This window comes from Paecilomyces variotii (genome assembly GCF_004022145.1).
Source record: "Paecilomyces variotii strain CBS 101075 chromosome Unknown C8Q69scaffold_2, whole genome shotgun sequence".
Lineage (NCBI taxonomy): Eukaryota > Fungi > Ascomycota > Eurotiomycetes > Eurotiales > Thermoascaceae > Paecilomyces > Paecilomyces variotii.
The window spans coordinates 3,664,868-3,689,588 of NW_021167141.1; the positions used below are offsets into that span (position 1 = coordinate 3,664,868).

The 24,721-nt window shown below is 44.0% G+C and overlaps 4 protein-coding genes across 4 annotated transcripts; 3 read left to right on the plus strand and 1 right to left on the minus strand.

Moving 5' to 3' along the window:
- The first annotated feature begins 105 nt into the window (after positions 1-105).
- On the plus strand, positions 106-2,077 carry C8Q69DRAFT_459115 (cactin). The gene is made up of 3 exons (XM_028630054.1): positions 106-693; positions 753-1,226; positions 1,284-2,077. Exons 1-3 carry the CDS (start codon positions 196-198, stop codon positions 1,950-1,952), a joined length of 1,641 nt encoding a protein of 546 aa, XP_028488143.1. The 5' UTR covers positions 106-195; the 3' UTR covers positions 1,953-2,077.
- A 968-nt stretch (positions 2,078-3,045) lies between these two features.
- Positions 3,046-5,232, plus strand: C8Q69DRAFT_173645 (hypothetical protein). The gene is made up of 2 exons (XM_028625793.1): positions 3,046-4,153; positions 4,223-5,232. Exons 1-2 carry the CDS (start codon positions 3,221-3,223, stop codon positions 4,763-4,765), a joined length of 1,476 nt encoding a protein of 491 aa, XP_028488144.1. The 5' UTR covers positions 3,046-3,220; the 3' UTR covers positions 4,766-5,232.
- A 4,188-nt stretch (positions 5,233-9,420) lies between these two features.
- Positions 9,421-10,143, minus strand: C8Q69DRAFT_505134 (putative 60S ribosomal protein L34-B; the record flags this gene model as incomplete). Its single annotated transcript, XM_028632672.1, has 4 exons — positions 9,421-9,621; positions 9,802-9,925; positions 10,026-10,039; positions 10,120-10,143. 4 exons carry the CDS (start codon positions 10,141-10,143, stop codon positions 9,421-9,423), a joined length of 363 nt encoding a protein of 120 aa, XP_028488145.1.
- Positions 10,144-10,386: 243 nt separating this feature from the next.
- C8Q69DRAFT_459131 (putative pre-mRNA splicing factor) lies at positions 10,387-17,903 on the plus strand. Its single transcript, XM_028630055.1, has one exon. The coding sequence runs from the start codon at positions 10,623-10,625 to the stop codon at positions 17,685-17,687; it is 7,065 nt and encodes a 2,354-aa protein (XP_028488146.1). The 5' UTR covers positions 10,387-10,622; the 3' UTR covers positions 17,688-17,903.
- Positions 17,904-24,721: the final 6,818 nt, after the last annotated feature.

A 24,721-nucleotide genomic window follows, 5' to 3' on the forward strand; every position in this document is an offset into this window, starting at 1 on the left:
AATTTAGTCTTGCCTCTGTTTGGATGATCACTGCACGGACCAACACAGGAAACTTTGCCGCCCGCTCCTAACATTACTTATGCTGTCATGGTTCTAGGCTCACCCGTCGTTTTCTTATTCGTCTATGCGAGATACTTCGACCGTTTCTACCTGAATAACTCCTTTACGGCGCGGTAGGAAGGACGAAAACACGCGATGTCGACGCACATCCCAGATAGAACCGGTTCAAAGCGCAGCCGGTCTCGGTCGCCGCCGCCGTGGCGCCATCCGCAGAAGCTTCCCCGCAGAAACGATGAAAGAGATCACCAGTCGCGCAGCTATGGGAACCGAGGAGGAGGCCGGGGTACCAACATGAGAGAACAGTCTCGATTGAATCAACTCCAGGAAGATGAGCGGATGCGAGAATGGGTTGCGCAGGAGGATACTTTCGTCCTCAAGCAGGCGAAGAAGAAGGCAGAGATTCGAGTGAAAGAGGGACGCGCAAAACCCATCGACTGGCTCACTGTCACGTTGCGCGTTATAGATCCGACGAGAGATCCTTTGGATGACGAGATTGCGGATTCAGAGCTTGATTTGGTTCACCCCGATGGTGTGTTTGAGGGTCTGTCACAGACTCAACTTGGAGACCTGGAGAAAGATATCGATACCTTTTTGAACCTGGAGACAAACCCGAAGAATAGGGATTTCTGGAAGGTAAACCAAGCCCATCTCGGGTTAAAGCACCATGGATTGATAAACTGACGTATTTGCAGACAATGAAGATCGTTTGTCGAGATCGCCAGAAAACCTCCGCTCCTGAAGGCCGCGCTCTTAACTCTGTCGCTGCCGATATCAACAAGCTTCTTAGTCCAAAGTCATACGAGCAATTGGAAGTGCTGGAAACCCAGGTGCGGCGGAAGCTCGACTCAAATGAACCAATCGATACCGATTATTGGGAGGAACTCCTGCGTAGCTTGACGGTGTGGAAGGCGAGAGCAAAAATAAAGAAGGTCTACCAGGCAGTCATATCAGGTCGTGTTCGTGCACTGCGTCAGCAGCAAAGAGAGGAAGCTGAGTCTGTCCGCACAAAGTTGGCCCCACTGGCTCCTGTCATTAGGACCGATGCTGCTGCAATGACCAATGTGGATGAGGAGAACATGGATCTTGACCCTGAGCCATTGTTGCAACTGCTACCAGAGGATAAGGCTCTCGGAATTTTGGACGAGGATGCTTTCCTTGATCAAGTGGTGAGTTCCAGTCCTTGCTGGTTTCCGATATAGATGGTTATTTACTGATTTTGACAGGCCCGTGATCGCGAGCGGATATTGAAGATGGGATTCGTCCCGCTCCGTCAAAGACTGTCAGAGAAGAGTTCTAACCAGGTAGTGACTCAAGCAAAGCAAACACCAGTTGCTGCTGTATCTACTCGTTTCTCTGCGATCCCGAACGACGACTTCTCCCAGGCAACCAAAGCTCTTTATGAAAGGGAAGTGGCTCGAGGGGTCAGCGAGAATGAAGAAATCTTCACAGGGGAGGAGGCCGTCAGCACACTCTCGCTTCCAAAGTGGGCGAATAAATACCGTCCTCGGAAACCCAGGTACTTCAACCGCGTGCAGATGGGCTACGAATGGAACAAGTACAACCAGACTCACTACGATCATGACAATCCTCCTCCGAAGGTCGTTCAGGGTTATAAGTTCAACATATTCTACCCCGACCTTATCGATAAGACCAAGGCCCCAACTTATCGCATAGAGCGTGAACACGGCAGGAAGCGCGGGCAGTCCTTTGTCCCTGCCGGGGAAGAGGATACTTGTTTGATTCGTTTCATTGCCGGGCCGCCGTACGAAGATATCGCCTTCCGAATCGTGGACAAAGAATGGGATTATAGCGCCAAGAGAGAACGTGGCTTTAAGAGCAGTTTCGATAAGGTATGTACCACCAGAAGAATGTTGTTTGAGAGCATTAACTAATGTTGCCTTCGTCCAGGGAATCCTGCAACTGCATTTCCAGTTCAAGAAGGCAAGTTTCCTAGTCTATTTGATGCCATTCACCAAGCTAATATTTGTCTCAACAGATCTACTACCGTAAATGAGCACTCGGCCTTTATATGGGAGCGCCTCGTTATTATGTCTCATAGATTGTTTCTTTTTACGGGCACACTATTGGCGTTTCACTGGAAAATCTTTGGCCTGGATATTTTTGTTGATTCTCCAGATACCTTATTGTGCGGCTGGGATATGTCACCCGGTGCAGACCATCCTCCAGCGCATCACATAGTCTATGGGCTGCTCGGCTATGATATCGGTACCAGCAATGGAACCATTCGTATGAACCAATGGACCCTTTCCCGTTTTCTAGGCTGCGATTCATAGTACAGTGTATCTATCGATGGAAGAGATCTGCATTACTCTCACAATCGCGCGTCCGTTTAAAGGCAGTCTAGCCCGGGAAGGCCGTTGAGATCCGCGACAGGTCACTCCAGCTTGAGCTTCAGATTTTATGTGGCTCACAGGGACTATACTGCACGTCACTCCTGGGAAGGTATCAGATCGTCCCGGTGGCGAGGGGCCCCTAGCTCTTGCTAGCTCTTGATATTTGGATTAGTGCCAGGCCATAGCCTCACACCAAGTTAGGCAAGCTGATGGCTGTAAAGGGCGAATATGAGCCTTCCAGAAGGCTTCAGATGGTCTCCTGTCATCCCTTGGGGTTGACGCCCGGGGAGAGCGGAGAGAGACCATTGTTCGGTCACCTCCTGCAGCTGTCCGCACACCCCTCTGTCAGGTGTCAGCAACCTCCTTACCAGATCGTTTCTCTCGTAACTCACTGACCGCTCAGATACAATGATGCCAGCCTCTTGTAGCACCGGATCTAGCACCCTGGGCCGCATCAGTCGCCATTGGCTTCACCCAGGTCCAGCGGATTGCTGTTTCACAGGGCTTTCCGCCCTAAGCTGATGAAGAACCACAACATCGAAAGACACTCACCTATTTATCACCCACTTTCCCTTTTGTTTGCTTTAGACTAACCTGCACATATCTGGTTATTTGCAGTAACCATGTGCCTTATGAGCTGGCATGTCGCGTTGCAAGCCCTATTGATGGATTAGGCTCCATGAGCCCTTGTGACAACTATCTTCTTATTCTTTGCATTATCTATGACCCGCAAATTCCTCCTTTTAGAAAGTCTCCTCAACGTACTTTTTCCTCCATAATCACGTCCCCTATCAACTCTTGACAATATGGCTATGCAGAGACATCCAGGACTCATTATCAGAGAGCCAGATCTTTCACTACGCAAAGGAGAAGTTATAGAGAGGGATGACGAAATGGACTATCCAGCCTCTTACAGTTTGCAGTACCAAGATGTACTAGAAACTGGAGGATATCCATTCCTGCAGACAACGTCCGCATCCTTAGTGCACTTGGGACAACCTCTGACCACAAGCGCATTACGCGATTTTGATTTATATTCAACATCGCATACTTGGACAACACCTGATTTGGCCTCACAGCTACCAGAGCAGATATCGCTGCCCCTATTAGATGATGTCGACTTCTGGCAATCAGGAGCAGTGCAGAGATCAGTGCTTGAATCACCAGGAGAGACCAATTTTCTAGCGACTGATGCATGCGGCGACTTCTCAAACAATGGAGACGGTTATATGAATTCCCCGTCTTCAACTCAGTCCTTTACGAACTCCCTAACTCGCCCTGAGCCATGTCTTCAAAGTTTCGACCGCCTCGATACCTTCCTCGATCAAGGATATTATCCAACATCAACCGACTTCATTCGGGATGAAAATAGCCACCTTGTCTTTCCGTCTGGGGCGAACAAGCGGCAGCGGGAACATGTTGTCGCTCCGACCTCGCCTGCTCTTTCGACCTCCTCTCATCTATCTGTTGAGTTACAGAGTGTTGCCGGACCCCTTACAGTGGCCTCACAGGGCGCCCGGGATGGTGACGATGTGGACGTTAGCTCTATTGATATGGATGACGATAGCGTCAATGAACCATATTCGGCTCTTATTTACAGAGCATTGATTTCGGCTCCGGGAAAGAAGTTACCGCTTCAAGGTATCTACAGTTGGTTTGAAAAGAATACATCCAAAGGGAAAGATCAGAAATGCAAGGGATGGCAGAATAGCATCCGTCATAATCTATCGATGAATGCGGTAGGTGTCCCAGAACGATAGTGCATGTGATAGTACATTCGCTGATGCTCCCCACTATCACATCTACAGGGATTTGAAGCTATCAAAGAGGAGACGGCAGCTGGAAATAAGTCCGTTAACTACTGGAGACTGACAGAGGAGGCGATCAGATCCGGCCGCGTGGAATCGACTACCCGATATAGAAAACAGGGAAATCACAAGAAGTCAATGAAGTCGGATCATCCTGCACCGCAACGCCAGCGCTCCGGGGCCAGAGGCGGGAGAGCTGCGAAGATATCTGCCAGGAGAAAACGTGCCAAGCAGGAAGAGCAAAAGATTGAACTATACCGCCATCCACAGAGTGGAGCAACCAACAGTCTCCAAGACCAAGGTGGCCACGCTGCTACTGGTCAATATTTCGCACATGCGGTAACCCCCATAACCCCGTTGGCAGCTTCATTCCCAGAAGTTTATGGCATGGAAAGTGTCATGGGTTGCACGGATGTCCCTCTGGACTCTCCTCTCTTCTACCAAGATTCTGAGCCTGGAGCAGACCACATTGCATTCAATACTGGATTCCCCGACTTGACCGAAATCTATGGAGTTTCTAATAACTTGATACAGAGTTTGTAATCATGCGTCGGTTGGCTTGCTATTGTTTTCTACTGCGAGGTTCTTTGAATAGTTGTCTACATTTTATTCCTAGTTTCAAGCTTATCTCCTTTCACATCATTATTTGCCCCCTTAGACCTTCATCCCTGTCCTTCTGTTTTTACCTGTCATGACCCCAAGAGAAAGGATTGTTGCATAATTAGGCGTGATGTCCATGCTCATGCTGTTTACATTTACTTGGGATGTTTAAGCGTGGCGACGATCATGTCTTCGGTTGGATTTTGGTTCAGACGTCTTATGAGCTTATGATGTGACGACTGCACCCGATGTCTCGTATTTACTTGTACAATAGTCATATCTAACCCATCATGAATCTGGTCTAGTCCTCAGATGCTTGGGTATTGTAACAATACAGCTGTATACACCTGGAACGGGCTTCTGGATGCCGCGTAGCCATTAATGGCCTCCAGTCATTGCGGCATTCTTACAAGAACAATGCCTTAGTGTTTCTCTGCACTACTGCGCTAAGCCAAGGAGGCTCTTTGTATACAAGTAGCAGATTCATCTTCCCATCCAACCATGCAGTTAATAGTTAGCTTAATATAAGATCTATTATAATGAATCACCTTCCCGGGGTCAGTGCCCCTCATCTTCCGAGATTAAGGGTACACCCTTCCGAGGATCTACCCGACGAAGAAAAGATCCAACATCTTCTTTCGCAGATCCCGCCTGTGTACTGCATGTAGCGCCCGGTGCACGGTACAGTTAGCGGTCAATCTGCCGGCTAAATTGCGGCGCAGAACTCACCACTTTTGTACTCTACAAACAGGAGAAAGTACATACCAGTTACAATGCAAGGAGCACGGGTAGTTGTAGTATAATTCAATTCCGCATCTGTCAGCCCTTTCGGCCAAATGGCGGCAGAAGCACGGATACGATGAAGAAATAGACTGACAGCTGACATATGCATGAATAACCGTGGACAACCCAATATTGGATCTTAAGGTGCTCAGGATCAGCCACTAACACTCGCCTTCGATCACTACTGGCTTCGTTTATGAATAAACCCAGTTGTTGCATGTGCAGATTCTACTAGCTATATCTTCCCTTCTGAAAAGGAGGCTCGCAGAGTCACAGCTGCGTGCAATTTACCGTGCTTGCCTGCTGCTCGCCTTCTTTTTAGTGCGAACCACAAGATGCTGGCCATTTAGCCAACTACTGCAGGGCGATTAATGGGGCCGTCCCGAATCGTCAGTTTCGGCGTTAGCTCTGAAAAATATCCAGCAGCATGTCGCGCATTCTTCCCAGCATCGGATTCTCCAATATAGAGACTTCACGGCCCGGACCGTGGCGGTGGCTATTCACGGGTCACCGTTGAAAACTCCACTGCCCAACCCTGCAGCCACCATGAGGCTGACCTGTGTCTGGCGCCAGCTTGCCTGCTGTGCAGTCTTCAAGAGCAGTGGCAGTACAATATATTCACTGTATAGAGTGAAGCAAGCTAAGCCTTAGGCGCTGCGAGATCTTGTCATTATTTCTCGAGCTGGAGGAGAGCAGATCCAATATCATAACTCCTGGCCATCTTCGAAGCCGTCTTCAGCAGATAGATGCCGTGTTGAGCACTCTTGACATGTCAACATGGCTTGATGATCCGTCAAAAAACTGCCCCTCTCACGGGAAAAACCCCAGCTCCTATCTCGCGAATTCTATGAATGTTGACCATGACACATCATGATCTAACAGCCCGGGATGATAGCAGCCACTGGTCCTTCTCTCTATCACTATTAGGATGACAACCTGGCCTTTAATCAGTAGACAATCATGATACGGACTTCTCTGAGCCGCTACTGGGGTTAGATCACAACCCGACCTTCTTTCCGCGCAGATCTTTGGCAGGCGCCTGCAATGTGACACTCCAAGTGATAGCTCCACTAGATACCGACTCGCTCGTGCGGATAACGGCCTCCAGGAACCTTGATCGAACCTATCGGAACCGCATTAGAGTACCTGAACTCCTTTTATCCAGAACCAGACTCTGCAGCAGTGTACAGCCGGACTCTATCGCTACTTTCGCCCCTCTTCTTTCCGGCAGTTGGCTTCTCTTCAAGGGGAAGAGTGTATTTCCTCGAAGAAATACGAGCACTCGGAGACATGATAGTGGCGACTGCCGTGGCAGAAAACGAATTCTCACTCGATCATTTTCTGCATTATGTGACAGTGCAAATTTCCATTGGCCGGTCCTCGTCGACACGAGCCGTCGGCCATATCATTACTTCCTAATAATTGCCGCGGTAGGCGCTTTTCAGGGACCCCTGACTCTCATCCTAGCACCCTCACACAATACTTAATGGGCTAGCCACGCCTGTGGCATACGTAGCCCTTAGCGATTAAGCAGTATAGGTGACAGCCGCTTTGGTACGGGAGAGAGACATGAACATGCCGAGTCCCCGGGCCTAGCGCGCAACGCCTGCAGGCCTAGAAGATGGGGATCGTTAGAAGAGCATTACTAAATTCCTGGGCCTCCCAAGGACCTAGACCTGGGTTCACGATCATGCAAGGATCACCAGCTGCTCTTGAACAAGACTTTCAGGCTAACTCGGAATTTCTCCTTTTTCTCCGGTAGATGCGGAGTATATCTCGTCAGGGTCGTTCGAATCCAAGCTGATCATGACCTTCAACGTTCAACCTTCAACACTTCGAAGTATGAACAGATCATCACTTACCTGGAAGACGATCATGGAGGGGCTTTGCTAAGGGCCTATAGGACCTATCATAGGGATGATCCACAAGGATTAACAACCAGCCGGTAACTACATGGGGTTGGAAACCAACCCCGTCTGTCATCCCGTATCTGCAGGTCCCTCAAATCATCCCATGAACCTTAGTCCTTGCCGTTGTATGGGACCGTGCGTATCTGAGGGGGGTCAATATTCATACCGAGGACTATGGTGCGCTCGCTGGATCTACTCATGCAGGTTTCGCTGATACTCGAGGGGAATGGTTTGGAAACCGAGGCCTTTCTAGCTCCAGCTGGTCTCATGGACAGACACCAGTTCTCACGTCCTCTTCTCCGTTTTGTTTCCGCTCCCAGAAAGAGCAGCCATGGTCCAGAACTGGGCCGTTATACCATATACTAATTGAGAAACCTGCGTCATCCCATTTCCGTCTTGGTATACGTGACTATATCGATGCATGAACTCCCTGCGTGATTCCTGGGATTCACCTGATCCTTGGTCGATCAGCTATTGAGATGAACTGCTGTTCCTCGACCGTTTCCCCCACGTCTGCGTAAAGATCAACCTAGATCTTCCACTGCTCCAGTCTCCCCACTGTGCGGGGACGCAGTCACCAATGCGGGAGACAACTAGGGGGGTTGGATAGATGCACACTTGATTCCTTGCACCGTAAGCTGTGAGTCGAGACCCAGAGATAATATCCAAAATATCCAGGATTGTCTCTACCATATACTAAAGCGCCATGCCTTCGTCCGCACGCTGGTCGATGGATAGACGAGCCGGGCCTGCGGCGACTCTATGGTATGGTAGCGGGTCTGGTATACCGGTGATAATATTTCTTGTTCGCCTTCCTTTTTTTTTTATGTTCACCAATTCATCTTCTTACTCATTATTACGAGATCCAGTGATAACCTCGACTAACTCATCTTCAACGACATACCTATTTAGGTATTGTAATATACATAGTCGCATGCGCCACTCGACCCGCTAGTATGGATGAAAGACTTGAGATTAGCCACTTAAGGTAGCTACTCCCTATCCCAGCTATCCCACACGCGATGGTATGATCCTAGAATTAATGTATTGCACCCCGGTAATTAGTCGCTATCGTTTTCTTTTCCTTTTTACGCTGTTCGCTGCCAGCCTCGCGGAATGATGGATCGGCACTCCAGACCTTAGGGCCCATGCAAGAAAAAAACTATATATGCACGTGCGCATTGCCTTTACGGATGCCTGGATTTAGCGGCGTGCATGTAATGGGAGCACGCTATTACTTCACTAATTGAAAATTATGGACTACGTCGTCTCCCTTCTTTCTTCTGCCGTGTACGTGTCCATTTCGATACTTACTGTTGAGAGGGGAAGGGGTGGTGGATTTCAGGAATGTTATGCCGGAGTTTTTCATAGCGAGGCGTGTATCGGTTGTGAATGTGGTAAGTCCGTATTGCGTGGCGCAGGCTGATCCAAGGTCCCAGTTAAGTCGTGAGGTCTGTCGGCTCGGCGTGTAGGAAAGGACGGGGAAACGAGGACAGGGCAATACGTAGGGAAAGAAGGATGGCCATGTTAAGCTGCGAACTAACACCATGTAAGAGAGAATGGTAGTAAAGAAATTCGTCGACACGATTCATTTTTTTCTATATCGGCGAATGATGGTTTTTGTAGACAACCGATCCCGCTGAAAGTGAAGAGCTGGAAAGCCCGTCCAGATTCGCCAGAGATTTTATTCGTATGTAGCAGACTCTTGATCAGCGAATCTGCCGAAAAATGGAAACATTCATTCGGATAGCCACACGACCAAAAATTCCATATTTCTGTGTCCGTATGCTAGCCGTTCCTTTCCGTCTTCAACTGTCAGAGAACTCCGTCATTTCCGAGCCCTGTTCACCTTCCGCTTTCCCAGGAGAATCAATTACCGAGACCATACAAAAAGTGCATTTTTGTTTAGCGCTTCTTGGCAGCGCTGGCGGCCTTCTCCTGAGACTCCTTGAGGACCTTCTTGACGATCTTCTGCTCCTCGATCAGGAAGGCACGGACGATGCGGTCCTTGACGCAGTTGGCGCAGCGGGAACCACCGTAGGCACGCGAGACGTTCTTCTTGGGACGAGAGACCTGAGCGTACTCACGGGGGCGGAGGGCAGGGACCTAAACAACAATCCGATTAGTGAGCTGCCTTAGATGTGCCATATATTTCGTATTCCACACGACGTCGTGGTTGACAAGGATTGTTTCGACACATTGACCGATGCCACACAGAACAAGCGATTGCAGCAAAAGCGCCCAGAAACCAGATCTCTCCTTGATTTAACGAAAGGTCGCACTCACACCAGGGAGCTTGATGCCACAGTCACCGCACTTCGGGGCAGTACCCTTCTTCTTGATGTGAAGGTATCGCAGCTCGCCGCCGGGAGTCTTGACGACGCGGACCTTGTTGGACCGCGTGTTGTACCTATCCGCAGAATCTCATCAGTTTCTCGTCCATAAAAGATTCCACCTCGACGAGGTTTTCAAAGGTGTCGATGCGGGCCTGTAGAATGGGTTCAACGTACGGGTTCCGTCGGCGCTGTGCGAGAATCTCATCGTTAGCATTGATCTGGATGATAACCCATCTGTAGACAAATTTCCGGATGCTTATTGACTCACGTATTGCAATCTGTTGGTCGCCATTTTGACTGTCCTCGAACCTCTGATACAGGTGACAAGGAATTCGGGGAGTTGGCGGCGTCGTCGGTTGTCGTCGTTAACCTCGTAGAATTCTCGAGTGCGGTGCGGATTTGTGTGGGTTTGGCGCAAAGCCCTGGACAGCCGCGCTAGTGCGTTTGGCGAGTCGCGCTAAGACGAAACGGACTAGCGCGATTTGTAACTTTGAGCCGCCACCTGGGAGAGCAAAGGTCGCCATCACGCAGCATCCAGGAAGAGACAATCTTCATCACCTCTCGCCAGAAGGGGGATCTTCCAGGAGTCGAGTTGTCATTTTTTTAGATTTCAACTTCATCTCTATCCCGCGATCCTTTCATACCTTGTGTCGCTTCGATACTCGTCGTGCGATAGCTTTGAGGTTCCATGCAGAGATCGACGTGAAGTGACGCGACTCGACTTGACATATAGGCGTACAAAGAGAGGCTGTTCCATCAACCATCGCCAACATGGCGTCTCTGCCCCCTCCTCCGCCTCCTGGATGGGGAGCAGCTCCTCCTTCAATGCCTCTGGCGCCTCCGCCGCCCGGATATCAGCCGCCAGCCGATCCGAAGGTTGCGAAGTTTGCACAGAAGAAGAATGAGTGGCTACGATCGCAACGTAACCGGTTCGGAGAGAAGAGGAAAGGTGGCTTCGTCGAGACACAGAAGGCTGATATGCCACCGGAGCATCTGCGGAAGATTGTGAAAGATATCGGCGATGTGTCGCAGAAGAAATTCAGCAGCGACAAGCGCAGCTATCTAGGTGCGCTGAAGTTCATGCCTCATGCGGTTCTGAAGCTGCTGGAGAATATGCCTATGCCTTGGGAGTCTGCTAGGGAGGTCAAGGTCCTCTATCATGTCAACGGATGTTTGACTTTGGTCAACGAGACTCCCAGGGTTATCGAACCTGTCTTCCACGCCCAATGGGCTACGATGTGGGTGTGCATGAGAAGAGAAAAGAGTGACAGGAGACATTTCAAAAGAATGCGCTTTCCGCCCTTTGATGACGAGGAACCGCCACTCTCTTGGTCGGAAAACATTGAGGATGTTGAACCCTTGGAGCCAATCCAGATGGAACTCGATGAGGAGGAGGATGCCCCAGTCATCGAATGGTTCTACGATCAGCGGCCGCTTCTCGACACGCCCCATGTTAATGGGCCCAGTTATAAGAAGTGGAACTTGACACTACCCCAAATGGCGACCCTTTATCGTCTAAGTCACCAGCTATTGAGTGATGTGGTTGATAAGAATTATTTCCACATGTTCGACCTCAACAGTTTCCTTACTGCCAAAGCCCTCAATGTCGCCATTCCCGGAGGCCCGCGATTCGAGCCCTTGTACAAGGATATTGATCCTAATGATGAGGATTTCGGCGAGTTCAATGCTATTGACCGCATCATCTTCCGTGCCCCGATTAGAACGGAATACAGGGTCGCCTTCCCATATCTCTATAACTCCCTACCAAGAAGCGTAAAGCTCTCTTGGTACTCTTACCCTCAGGTCGCCTATGTACGTTCTGAGGATCCTAATCTCCCAGCCTTCTATTTTGATCCTGTCATCAACCCTATTTCCTCCCGGTCTGTTGCACCCAAGAATATAACTGTCAGTCATGAGGATACGATATTCGGCCCGGGTAACAATGAAGATGATAGCTTCGAGCTTCCAGGAGAAGTCGAGCCTTTCCTCGCCGATGAAGAGCTTTATACAAGCGACACGGCATCGGCTATCGCTCTTTGGTGGGCTCCATACCCCTTCGACCGCCGCTCAGGCCGGATGGTTCGGGCGCAGGATGTGCCATTGGTGAAGCAGTGGTATCTGGAACATTGTCCTCAAGGGCAGCCGGTCAAAGTCCGAGTGTCTTACCAGAAATTGCTGAAGACCTACGTCCTTAATGAGCTTCACAAGAAGAAACCCAAGGCGCAGAACAAGCAGAATCTGCTCAGGACTTTAAAGTCCACGAAGTTCTTCCAGCAGACGACGATCGACTGGGTTGAGGCAGGTCTTCAGGTCTGTCGACAGGGTTTCAATATGCTTAATTTGTTGATCCACCGCAAGAACTTGACTTATCTACATCTCGATTACAACTTCAACCTGAAACCCGTGAAGACCCTTACGACCAAAGAACGCAAGAAGTCTCGTTTCGGAAATGCCTTCCATTTGATGAGGGAAATTCTTCGTCTTACGAAATTGATTGTCGATGCCCAGGTTCAATACCGCCTAGGAAACATCGATGCTTTCCAACTTGCCGATGGAATTCTCTATGCTTTCAACCATGTTGGACAGCTGACTGGTATGTACCGCTACAAATATAAGTTGATGCATCAGATTCGATCGTGCAAGGATCTGAAGCACTTGATTTATTACCGGTTCAACTCCGGCCCCGTCGGAAAGGGCCCCGGTTGTGGTTTCTGGGCCCCGGCTTGGCGGGTATGGCTGTTCTTCATGCGAGGTATCATACCACTTCTGGAGCGATGGCTTGGAAACTTGCTCTCTCGTCAGTTTGAGGGTCGTCACAGTAAAGGTGTTGCGAAGACGGTGACTAAGCAGCGTGTCGAGTCACACTTCGACTTGGAGTTGAGGGCCTCGGTCATGGCCGATCTTATGGACATGATGCCCGAGGGTATCAAACAGAACAAAGTGAACACTGTTCTGCAGCATCTCTCGGAAGCATGGAGGTGCTGGAAGAGTAATATTCCTTGGAAGGTTCCTGGATTGCCGGCACCCATTGAGAATATTATCCTTCGTTATGTCAAGGCGAAGGCGGATTGGTGGATCTCAGTTGCCCACTATAACCGTGAGAGAATTCGCCGAGGAGCTACTGTTGACAAGACTGTTGCGAAGAAGAACCTAGGTCGCCTCACTCGTTTGTACCTAAAGGCGGAACAAGAGCGACAGCACAACTATCTGAAGGACGGCCCTTATGTTTCGTCTGAGGAAGCTGTCGCTATTTACACTACGACTGTTCACTGGCTCGAGTCCAGGAAGTTCTCGCCGATCCCTTTCCCTAGTGTTTCTTACAAACACGACACGAAGATTTTGATCCTTGCCCTCGAGCGTCTGCGTGAGGCGTACTCGGTGAAGGGTAGGTTGAATCAGAGTCAGCGTGAAGAGCTTGCTCTCATTGAGCAAGCTTACGACTCTCCGGGAACTACCTTGGCAAGAATTAAGAGATTCCTTCTTACCCAGAGAGCTTTCAAGGAAGTTGGTATCGACATGAACGACAACTACAGCAGTATCAACCCAGTGTATGATGTCGAGCCTATCGAAAAGATCACTGATGCTTACTTGGACCAGTATCTCTGGTACCAGGCAGAGCAGCGTCATCTTTTCCCAGCCTGGATCAAACCTTCTGATTCCGAGGTCCCTCCCCTTTTGGTGTACAAGTGGGCTCAAGGAATCAACAATTTGTCAAACGTCTGGGAGACGGCTGATGGCGAGACCAATGTCATGATCGAAACCGAATTATCAAAGGTCTATGAGAAGATCGATCTTACCCTGTTGAACCGCCTTCTCCGTCTTATCATGGATCACAATCTGGCAGACTATATCACGTCCAAGAACAATGTTCAGCTCAATTACAAGGACATGAATCATACCAACAGCTATGGTCTCATCCGTGGTCTGCAGTTCTCGGGCTTCGTCTTCCAGTACTATGGCTTGGTCATCGATCTGCTGCTGCTCGGATTACAACGAGCTAGTGAGATTGCTGGTCCACCCCAGAGTCCTAACGATTTCTTGCAGTTCAGGGACCGCGCAACTGAGACGAAGCATCCCATCCGTTTGTACACTCGTTATATCGACAAGATCTGGGTGTTCTTCAGATTCAGCGCAGATGAATCCAGGGATCTTATCCAGCGCTTCTTGACCGAGCAGCCTGATCCCAATTTCGAAAATGTTATTGGCTACAAAAATAAGAAGTGCTGGCCTCGTGATTCGAGAATGCGCCTCATGCGACACGACGTCAACCTTGGTCGCGCAGTCTTCTGGGATCTAAAGAACCGCCTACCTAGATCCATCACTACCATCGAGTGGGATGACACTTTCGCCAGTGTCTATAGCAAGGATAACCCGAATCTTCTGTTCTCGATGTGTGGTTTTGAAGTCCGCATCCTCCCGAAGATCCGTAATCAGAATGATGAGTTCCCGGTCAAGGACAGTGTGTGGTCTCTAGTCGATAACACGACCAAAGAACGTACTGCCCACGCATTCCTTCAGGTCACTGAAGAAGACATCCAGAAATTCAACAACCGTATTCGACAGATTCTTATGTCTTCTGGATCTACGACCTTCACCAAGATAGCTAACAAGTGGAACACCGCTCTGATCGCACTTTTCACCTACTACCGAGAGGCTGCCGTGTCCACTGTCAACCTCCTCGATACTATTGTCAAGTGCGAGACGAAGATCCAGACTCGTGTGAAAATTGGACTCAACTCCAAGATGCCTTCGCGATTCCCTCCTGCCGTGTTCTACACTCCTAAGGAACTTGGAGGTCTTGGTATGATTTCTGGTTCTCATATCCTTATTCCGGCCAGCGACAAGCGCTGGTCGAAGCAGACAGATACCGGCGTTACCCACTACCGAGCCGGTATGTCGCATGATGAGGAGACGCTTATTCCTAACATCTTCCGTTATATCATTCCGTGGGAGGCAGAGTTTATCGACTCTCAGCGTGTCTGGATGGAATATTCTCAGAAGCGCCAGGAAGCGAACCAGCAGAACAGGCGTTTGACGCTTGAAGATTTGGAAGATAGCTGGGACCGTGGTCTTCCACGTATCAACACTCTGTTCCAGAAAGACCGCAGCACACTCAGTTTCGACAAGGGTTTCAGAGCTAGAACCGAGTTCAAGCAATATCAGCTGATGAAGAGCAATCCGTTCTGGTGGACAAGCCAGAGACATGATGGCAAGCTCTGGAACTTGAACGCTTACCGCACGGATGTCATCCAAGCCCTCGGTGGTGTAGAGACTATCTTGGAACACACCCTATTCAAGGCTACTGCATTCCCGTCTTGGGAAGGATTGTTCTGGGAGAGGGCGTCCGGTTTCGAAGAATCAATGAAGTTCAAGAAACTGACCAACGCTCAGAGATCAGGTCTTAACCAGATCCCCAATCGTCGCTTCACCCTCTGGTGGTCGCCGACGATCAATCGTGCCAATGTGTACGTTGGTTTCCAAGTGCAGCTCGACCTCACTGGTATCTTCTTGCATGGCAAGATCCCCACACTGAAGATTTCTCTGATCCAAATCTTCCGAGCTCATTTGTGGCAGAAGATCCACGAATCGGTTGTCATGGATCTGTGTCAGGTGTTCGATCAGGAATTGGAACAACTCGGTATAGAAGCTGTCCAAAAGGAGACCATCCATCCTCGTAAGTCGTACAAGATGAATAGTTCTTGTGCGGATATTCTGCTTTTCGCGACAAACAAGTGGAATGTTACGAGACCGTCCCTGTTGTTCGACACGAAGGATGTTATCGAGCCCACAACCACCAACAAGTTCTGGGTTGATGTGCAGCTAAGATACGGTGATTATGACTCTCACGACATCGAGCGCTATGTTCGCGCGAAATATCTCGACTACACCACGGACAGTATGAGCATTTATCCTTCGCCTACTGGTCTGATGATCGGCATCGATCTTGCCTACAACCTTTATTCCGCTTATGGACAATACTTCCCTGGTCTCAAGGCTCTGATTCAGCAGGCGATGGCCAAGATCATGAAAGCGAATCCAGCTCTATATGTCTTGAGGGAACGTATCCGAAAGGGTCTTCAGCTCTATGCCTCCGAGAGCAACCAGGAGTTCCTCAACTCTCAAAATTACTCGGAGCTCTTTAGTCCCCAGATTCAGCTGTTCATCGATGATACCAATGTCTACCGTGTAACAATTCACAAGACATTCGAAGGAAATTTGACAACGAAGCCCATTAACGGCGCTATCTTCATCTTCAATCCTCGAACTGGTCAACTCTTCCTAAAGATCATCCACACTAGTGTCTGGGCTGGACAGAAGCGTCTTGGTCAGCTTGCTAAGTGGAAGACAGCTGAAGAAGTTGCGGCTCTTATCCGTTCTTTGCCTGTCGAGGAACAACCTAAGCAGCTGATTGTCACCCGGAAGGGTCTCCTTGATCCTCTCGAGGTCCATCTTCTGGATTTCCCTAACATCTCCATTCGTGCCTCGGAATTGCAGCTTCCTTTCCAGGCAGCGATGAAGGTCGAAAAGCTCGCTGACATGATTCTTCGCGCGACTGAGCCTCAGATGGTTCTTTTCAATCTGTACGACGAATGGCTCAAGTCTATCTCACCATACACGGCCTTCTCGAGATTGATCCTCATCCTTCGTGCTTTGCATGTGAACCCTGACAAGACCAAGATTATCCTCCGGCCCGACAAAACTGTCATTACGCAGGAACACCACATCTGGCCGACATTGTCCGATGAGGACTGGATCAAGGTCGAAGTTCAGCTGCGTGATCTGATCCTCAACGATTATGGCAAGAAGAACAACGTCAATGTCCAGAGTTTGACAAGCAGTGAAGTCAGGGATATTATCCTTGGTATGGAAATTAGCGCGCCGTCTCTACAGCGCCAGCAGGCTGCGGAGATCGAAAAGCAAGAACAGGAACAGAAGCAACTCACTGCTGTCACCACAAAGACACAGAATGTCCGTGGCGAGGAAATCATCGTTACGACGACCTCTCAGTATGAGCAGCAGTCGTTTGCTTCCAAGACGGAATGGCGCACTCGTGCCATTGCTACTTCTAATCTTCGGACTCGTTCCAACAACATCTATATCTCTTCTGATGACGTTCGAGAAGATGGATTGTATACATACGTCATGCCTAAGAACATACTCAAGCGGTTCATCACGATCGCTGATCTTCGGGTTCAAGTAGCAGGCTATCTCTATGGTACCTCGCCACCAGACAACGACCAAGTCAAGGAAGTGCGCACCATTGTCATGATTCCACAAGTTGGTAATACGCGCGATGTTCAGCTACCGCAGCAGCTGCCCCAGCACGATTACCTCAAGAATATGGAGCCTCTTGGAATCATCCACACAGTGTCTGGAAATGAGCCCCCCTACATGACCGCTATGGATGTTACCCAGCATGCTCATCTCATGAACGCGCATCCTTCTTGGGACAAGAAGACCGTAACGATGGCCGTTTCGTTCACCCCCGGATCCGTGTCTCTCTCCGCCTGGGCTCTCACGCCTGAAGGTTACAAGTGGGGCGCTGAGAATAAGGATACTACTTCGGATCAGCCACAAGGGTTCTCTACGAGCATGGGCCAGAAGTGTCAGCTCCTTCTCAGTGACAAGATCCGTGGTTACTTCCTTGTCCCAGAAGACAATGTTTGGAACTACAGCTTCATGGGTAGCGCATTCGGAAGTGTGGAGAAGAGACCGATCTACGTCAAGATAGATACCCCGCTGCGTTTCTATGATGACCAGCATCGTCCTTTGCATTTCCAGAACTTTGCTGAGTTGGAGGATATTTGGGTCGACCGGACTGACAACTTTGCATGATATATTATAATTCTGGTCTGTTTGTGTTTTCTATTACGGATTACTCAGTGGCGTTTCCTTCATAATTTGGTGATATCGAATACTCGTCTGATGGGCAAATGACTGTTTGGTTTGGAGGGAGTCAAGAACAAGTCTTTTGTACTTTTCTCTTTTTTCACGAAAGCCGGTTCTTGTAAAGTAGCCATATATCATGTAGCACGAAAAAAATCAGCATCTGTTTCTATAGTTTTTATTCCTCACCTGATATATACGTGTAGTGACCATTAACTTGCTGTCTATTGCTGGAGATTGTGAAATTGAGGGGATCTTAGAGAAAGTTAAGCAAATAGGCACATTGATCGACTAAACCGGCAAGTGGTTATGCTCCAGATTTTCCAGAGACTGATGAAACAGCATAAGTCCCTGAGAGGCGATCGTTGTTTGGAGTCGCACTGGGTTGTTTCAGCGCCGGGTAAACAAAAAGGCAAAAGAAACAAGCTCTTTCCTGCGACATTCCAACAGTATGTCCAGGTTCTGGAATACGCAAGCCTGGGAGATCCGGACCATCCAACTACTATCCACCTTGATTCGACATCTTTACTTGTATATTATTACAGAGTCTATCAGTTCATGCTGTGGGTCTAAATTAAACGCGGACGATGGGCGGTTGATAATGGAAGAGCCCCACAGATGCGTCGACAGAGATAGAAAAAGTACGGAGTAGACTACAAAGAGTCTACACTAAAACCGAACCCTTGGACTTGGAGTCATTTTTACGTCCGGCGTCTCCACAGTGTTATTCAGACTTTTTTTTTTGGCATAGTTACCTAAAAATAGGGTGCATCTACTAGTTACTGCAGTGCTGCACTAACTGTAAACCTCTGAGGGTCTAGCGCTCTACGTATTGGACCTGAATGATTCGCGAAATGTAACGTTATGGATTAGTCACGAAGGAAGTCTAGAGGATGGAGAAATGAAGTAGACGTTACCATGAGATTTGCCAACTTGGAGTATGTTTACAGTGATCGAGGATCTCAAATTTCCATGTTTATCCAGGGGAAGAATGCGGTGTATGATCATCCAACGGGCTGAGTCGTATGGGACGAAGCTTGGGCCATTGTTCTCAGAAGCATAAACGATGAAATGTGATCGTCGAAATAGTTACACAAAGTCTGCATAGATAGGGGATGTTCCCGGCTGTTAGACGACCCGTGGGGGTGGTCCAGTGAAGCCACCTGATTTTAGACACCTTCTAGAAGAAATCAGTTCAGCAAGGATCGTGACTACAGAGCAGGGATAAAGTGATGCTCCTGTTTCCGATGAACTGCGAACTACGCCGTGATCCACTGCTCGATCATCCATAAATAGCTACTCGACGGCAGACTAGTGAAGCTGATCCACAATATATCGCAGGACATAATTAGTAGTTGACCCTGCTTGTCGGTATTGTCCACGTCGTCCCTACATAGGAGAGCGGGAAGTTCTTCGATCGTGGCTGAACTGAGGGGCCGATAGAAGATCCATCATAGGGCTAGTGTTGGACTTATGGCAGATTAGATGAACCCAATTAGTGGTTCAACTGGCTAGTACGAATAAATTCTCCCAAAGAGGTTGGTCGCATCTTCCTCCTGATGGTGAAAGCCCACATGCGGTGTAGTCTAAATGCCATGATGCATTGATAGCCTTTTAAAAGCATGACATTCCAATCCTAGAGTGTGGAGTATCCTTATTCTAGAGGGCGATTTACTTTTTAACGAAGGCACCGTAAAAAAGAGTAGCTGGAATAGAACCCCTGAACAAAAAGGATAGCGTGGAACTAGATATGCATGTTTCGAGGTAGGGCCAGGCAAGCGATAAGACAGTGTCCTTTTCTCATGAAGAAACATTTTGCGTAAGTTAGCCATGCATTGTATTTGTAATTAATACGCAGTGTATTGACTGAAGTTGTTCAACACGGCACATCGCGATAGAATTTGCCGACACACGGTGGCGTAGTAGCTCGAGCTATCTTAGGAATATGGCAGCGCCATGACCTCACAGGGTCCTACACTATGATATTCCCTGTGAGGAGTATGGGGTAGATAGCGTACATCGATACAGAGGAAAAAAATTATATACAGAAAGCCCCCCTGAACGTGCCGTGGCGGATCAGCACAACGGACGAAACGGACTCCTGCTTGTATCAACGCTTGTATTTGCCAGATTATCAATAATATAGATAGCTTCAAAGTGAAAACCTGCCGCCCTGTAGAATTCGAGCAAATGCTTTTGCCGCATAAGAACGACGGAAATTAAGAGATACGCGTTACCAGCCCCCAGGTATCTACGCATGAATCTACCAGGGTTAACGGAGATTGGGAACGTAACACAGACAACATTTGAGTCAATGCGTAGTCTCGCCGTGTCTTTTAGGCTGCTGCCTGTCCCTCCGCTTCCATCTACATAGGTATCCAGAAAATTCTGTGAATCGATCGCTATTTGATACAGCGACTATCTATTCTAGTTCCCGTGTTTGGGCGGGTCGATCTTTCTACAGAGACATCCAGTCCTCGGTACCATCTAACCAAGATATACCTACAATGATGATCAAAACGCACAAAGAGAAGAAAAGATTTGTCATATTGCCTTGATGCAATAGCGAGCCATGTCCCAAACAGACTGTCGTACTCGTATCGAAGATACAGGATTTACGTATTATTACCGCCCCTTATACCGATGTTTGAGGCGCCAAGTACGGTACGGTGGGTTGGTCGCGAGGTCGCGAGGCGGCGTCTCGCGAGGTGGCGAGATTTTTGTTACCAGTAGATTACTAGTAAATTACTATTTTATATTAGAATTATACTAATATATACTAATAAAGATTAAAATCTAAAATTTTTAAATCTCGCGGGGTAGTAAATATAGGTAAATCTTATCTCGCGGGGTGGTAAGATTGTAATTGCTGTATTTTATACTAAATATTATTAGTTTTATTAGTAAAGTTTAATTACTATTAAAACAGCTTAGTTATAAATTACTATTATACCGCCCTATAAGACTATATAAATAACTATTAGATCTGTATTAAAATTAAGCAAATATAGGCTATTAATTTTAGCTAATCTACTAGTATATACTGGTAGATTTTAAAATCTATAGATACAAGAGATTAAATATTATTAAAGGCAAAAGATAAAAGAGAGTTAGTAAGTAATATCTCCTAGAATATACTAGGTATTACTAGTTACTAACTATAATAACTAATTAGAAATATTTAAGATAAATTATAAACTTTTAAAATTATAATTATATATATATATATATATATATATATATATATAATTATAATTTTAATTTAAATATTCTATTTTAATTTATTTTAATATAAACTAAATATTACTAATATAACTATTAACTAATATATTTATATAGCTCAATCATTTTTTAGAGATATTATAATTTACTGAAATATAGTAGTTATTATTATAATCTAGCAGTTAGGACCAGTAATTATTATAGTAAGCTCACGGGAAATAATTAGCCTGATAGAAGAGTTCCTATACTAAGCTTAGTAAGCTAAGGGTTTATATAAATAATACAAATATTTTAATAAGTAAAAAATTTAAATATACTAAAAAAACTTCTAAAACCTTTTTATCTTTAGATATTATTTTTCTTTAGCTATTAATAGTCTTATTAAGACTATTATAGCTTTAGATCTATCTTAAAGACTCCTAAAAGTTATAAAATCTAATAATATTTTTAACTAGAATTAAAAAGATGATTATTTAGTTTATTCTACTAAAACTCCTAATATCTTAGAGATATTAAATAAATTCAAGCAGAAGCCTTAGGATAAAGACTCTAATAATAAAGATTTTTTAAATATAGTATATTAATTACTATTATATACTAATCTTTACTATAATAATGTTTATATTACTAATATTATATTATAATATTAGATTAATAACTAACCTACTACTAATATATTTAGTAGAGAATTTAATAACTAATTATTAAATCTAGAGGAGTTATATCCAATCTCTACTAATAATTTATTGGAGATATTATTTTTTTCTAGATTAACCAATATTAAACTAGGCATAAAACCGCTTTTTAATATTTTTAGTTAAGCTAAATACCTCTAATATTCTTAGATAATACTAGAATATTTTAGTACTCATCTTAAAGGTGTTGCTTATTATATAAATATTAATAACCTAATATAATCTATAATTAATAACTATTATAGTTAGGTAAATATTAATCTATATTAATAGCGGTTATAAGAGTATTAATATATATTAGGTTTAATATAGTAAAGGTTTAAGAATAACTAGCAGCAGTAAGACGAAAGTAATTATATATATATTATTTCTTAATAATACTGAATATATTATTAAGAAATAGCAATGTTCTAGTATTTATTGTTGTCTATATATATTAGAATATATTCAGACTCTTAATTATACTAAAGCTTCTAAAAGTATTTAGTTACAACTAGTATTTAATTAATATAACTAAGAAAATATTATTAATAACTAAACAGATCAGTAATAATTAAAAGAAACTAGCAATTAATTCTATAATTCTGGGATTTACTAATAAGACTATAGATATCTTAATTCCTGCTATAATAAAGGCTTAAAACTTAGATATAATTATATAAAGGTAAGTACTAATTTTAATTAGTATAATCTAATATATTAGTAATATAATTACTACTAGGACTTAATACTAATAATAAATCTTATTAGGATCTATACTGGCTTAGGTATAACTAATAATTCCTATCTAATAATGCACAGCATTATTTCCAGTATCTTCTAAGAACACTAAACTTTAACTATATTTACTTGTATAAGTTATATAATTTATAAACTAGTAATTCTAATCCTACCAATACTATTAGTTATACTAGTATCTCTACTAATACTACTTTAATAATAAACCTATAAATCTACAGTTTAGTTAAATTAGTATAAGTTTATAGTAAATATTATAGTAAAGAAAATTTTTAATCCCTATTAAAATTAACTGGATATAATTGCTAATATTAAGTACTATTATATTACTAGCTTATTATAGCGTATTTAGTCCGATTCAAACAGTTCCATATAATGTTCAATTTTTATATATCACACCTAAAGACTATTAGCAAGTACTATTTATACTGTTTATTAGTTTTAGAACTTATTAATATCTACCACCTCCTATAGTAAAGGTACCCCATAATATCTAGAATAATATTACTAAAATTATTTAAAAAACTAATACTCAGGGGCTTACTATTAGTATATTTTAAGATATATTAATAACCCCTAATAATTACTAATAAAATATACTATATACTAACAACTATTAATACTAGGTTAATTTATATAAAATAATAATCTCTAACAATACCTAAAAAAGAATAATATAACTAGGCTTTCTTAGATCTACCCAGCTTTAAACAATTAGGATATTATATATTAGATAATATACAAAGAAAAGCTATTAAGGAATTTATTTAGCGAGAGCTATAATAGTAAGTATAAGCTATAATTATTAATATATACTAGTAGATATTAATATATCTTATAATATAGCAGTTCTCTTTTAGTTCCTAATAAAAACCTAAAATTTACAAAGTTATAAATATATTTGTGATATATATAATAATAGGGTAAATATTTATATTATTTGCTTTTCTTAAGAATAATCAGTTGCTTTTAATAAATAATATTCTTTTTAAGTTAATATAACTTATAAACGCACTAATAATAGCTTTAATAAAGTTATTTTTATAATTATACCAGAAATAGTTAGTAATAATATATACTATTATATACTAATTATTACTAAGTATACTTAATACTAACTAAGCCTATTTATTACTTTAGCAGTTATCCTTATTTAAGTTTTTATAAATAAAGACTTAATAATAATATATATAAAGCTATTTAAAAAGATTTTCTCTTTTTTAGCTGCTATTAGTAATAGTAGTAGCTACTAGTTCAACTAATAGCATATTAATAGCTCCAGGATATAAACAATAATCACTAATATATATTATAAATAAGCTGCTAATAAGTATTATAATAATTGGTTTTAGCAATATATATACTAGTATAGTACTAATATTTACTAGGCCTTAGTTAATACTTATATAGTATTAATAATACCTGATCTTAGCAAGAGTATATAATATATACTACTATATTCTATTTAATTCACTATTTCTGAGATATACATTAAAAATATCGGAGCTTTAATATATACTAGCTTATATATTAGTTAGTTTCAGAAATAACTAAAAGCAACTATAATTAAATTTTATAGACTTTATATAATTATAATAACTGGGATATCTAAATATAGGTTAAATATAAGGAGATTCTTTAGATCCTATCTGGTCTAAACGCTAATTACTCTTAAATGCCTTTAATTATATTTAATACCTACTAAAAGAATTTAAATGCAGTTGAAGCAATATATTATCGGGACTAAGTCTTGACTAATATTAGAATTTTATTACTTAATGCTATTATTTAATAGGTAATATAACCTATTAGATAAAACTATTACTAATTAGGTCTATAGAACATAAGATATTAATAACTAAGCTATTTATAGAATTAACTAGTATCTTAAAACTAGTGTAAGACCTGCTTTAAATTTATCTATATCTCTAAGGCATGCTGCATATTCAGAATTAACTAGTATAAGCTACACTACTAATATCAACTGGTAAGTAATAAAACCTATTATATGGTTAATTATATAGAGACTATTATTATATATAAAATACTAATAAAATATAATTATATCTGGTATTGCTAGCCTAATTAATCTTATAGATAGCCTAGACCCTCCAGTGGCAACTCAGGCTATTTAATCTATATTAAATAGATTCAACTCTAGTAGTATTACTAATAAAAAAAAGCAAATTTAGCAGGTTATAACTATAGACCCTATTATATCGCCTATACCTAACTAGAAAAGATCTAGAAAATTAGTAAATAAGAACTTAATACTAATAGTAACTAGAACTACTAGACCTACTGATACTTAGCTTTAAGAGATTACCC

Excerpts from the sequence above, each read along its gene's own strand:
- C8Q69DRAFT_459115 (XM_028630054.1), top strand. The coding sequence starts at position 196 with ATGTCGACGCACATCCCAGATAGAACCGGTTCAAAGCGCAGCCGGTCT. Across the intron at positions 694-752 it reads AGAATAGGGATTTCTGGAAG|ACAATGAAGATCGTTTGTCG; the intron begins GTAAACCAAGCC and ends ACGTATTTGCAG. Across the intron at positions 1,227-1,283 it reads ATGCTTTCCTTGATCAAGTG|GCCCGTGATCGCGAGCGGAT; the intron begins GTGAGTTCCAGT and ends TGATTTTGACAG.
- C8Q69DRAFT_173645 (XM_028625793.1), top strand. The coding sequence starts at position 3,221 with ATGGCTATGCAGAGACATCCAGGACTCATTATCAGAGAGCCAGATCTT. Across the intron at positions 4,154-4,222 it reads ATAATCTATCGATGAATGCG|GGATTTGAAGCTATCAAAGA; the intron begins GTAGGTGTCCCA and ends TCACATCTACAG.
- C8Q69DRAFT_459131 (XM_028630055.1), top strand. The coding sequence starts at position 10,623 with ATGGCGTCTCTGCCCCCTCCTCCGCCTCCTGGATGGGGAGCAGCTCCT.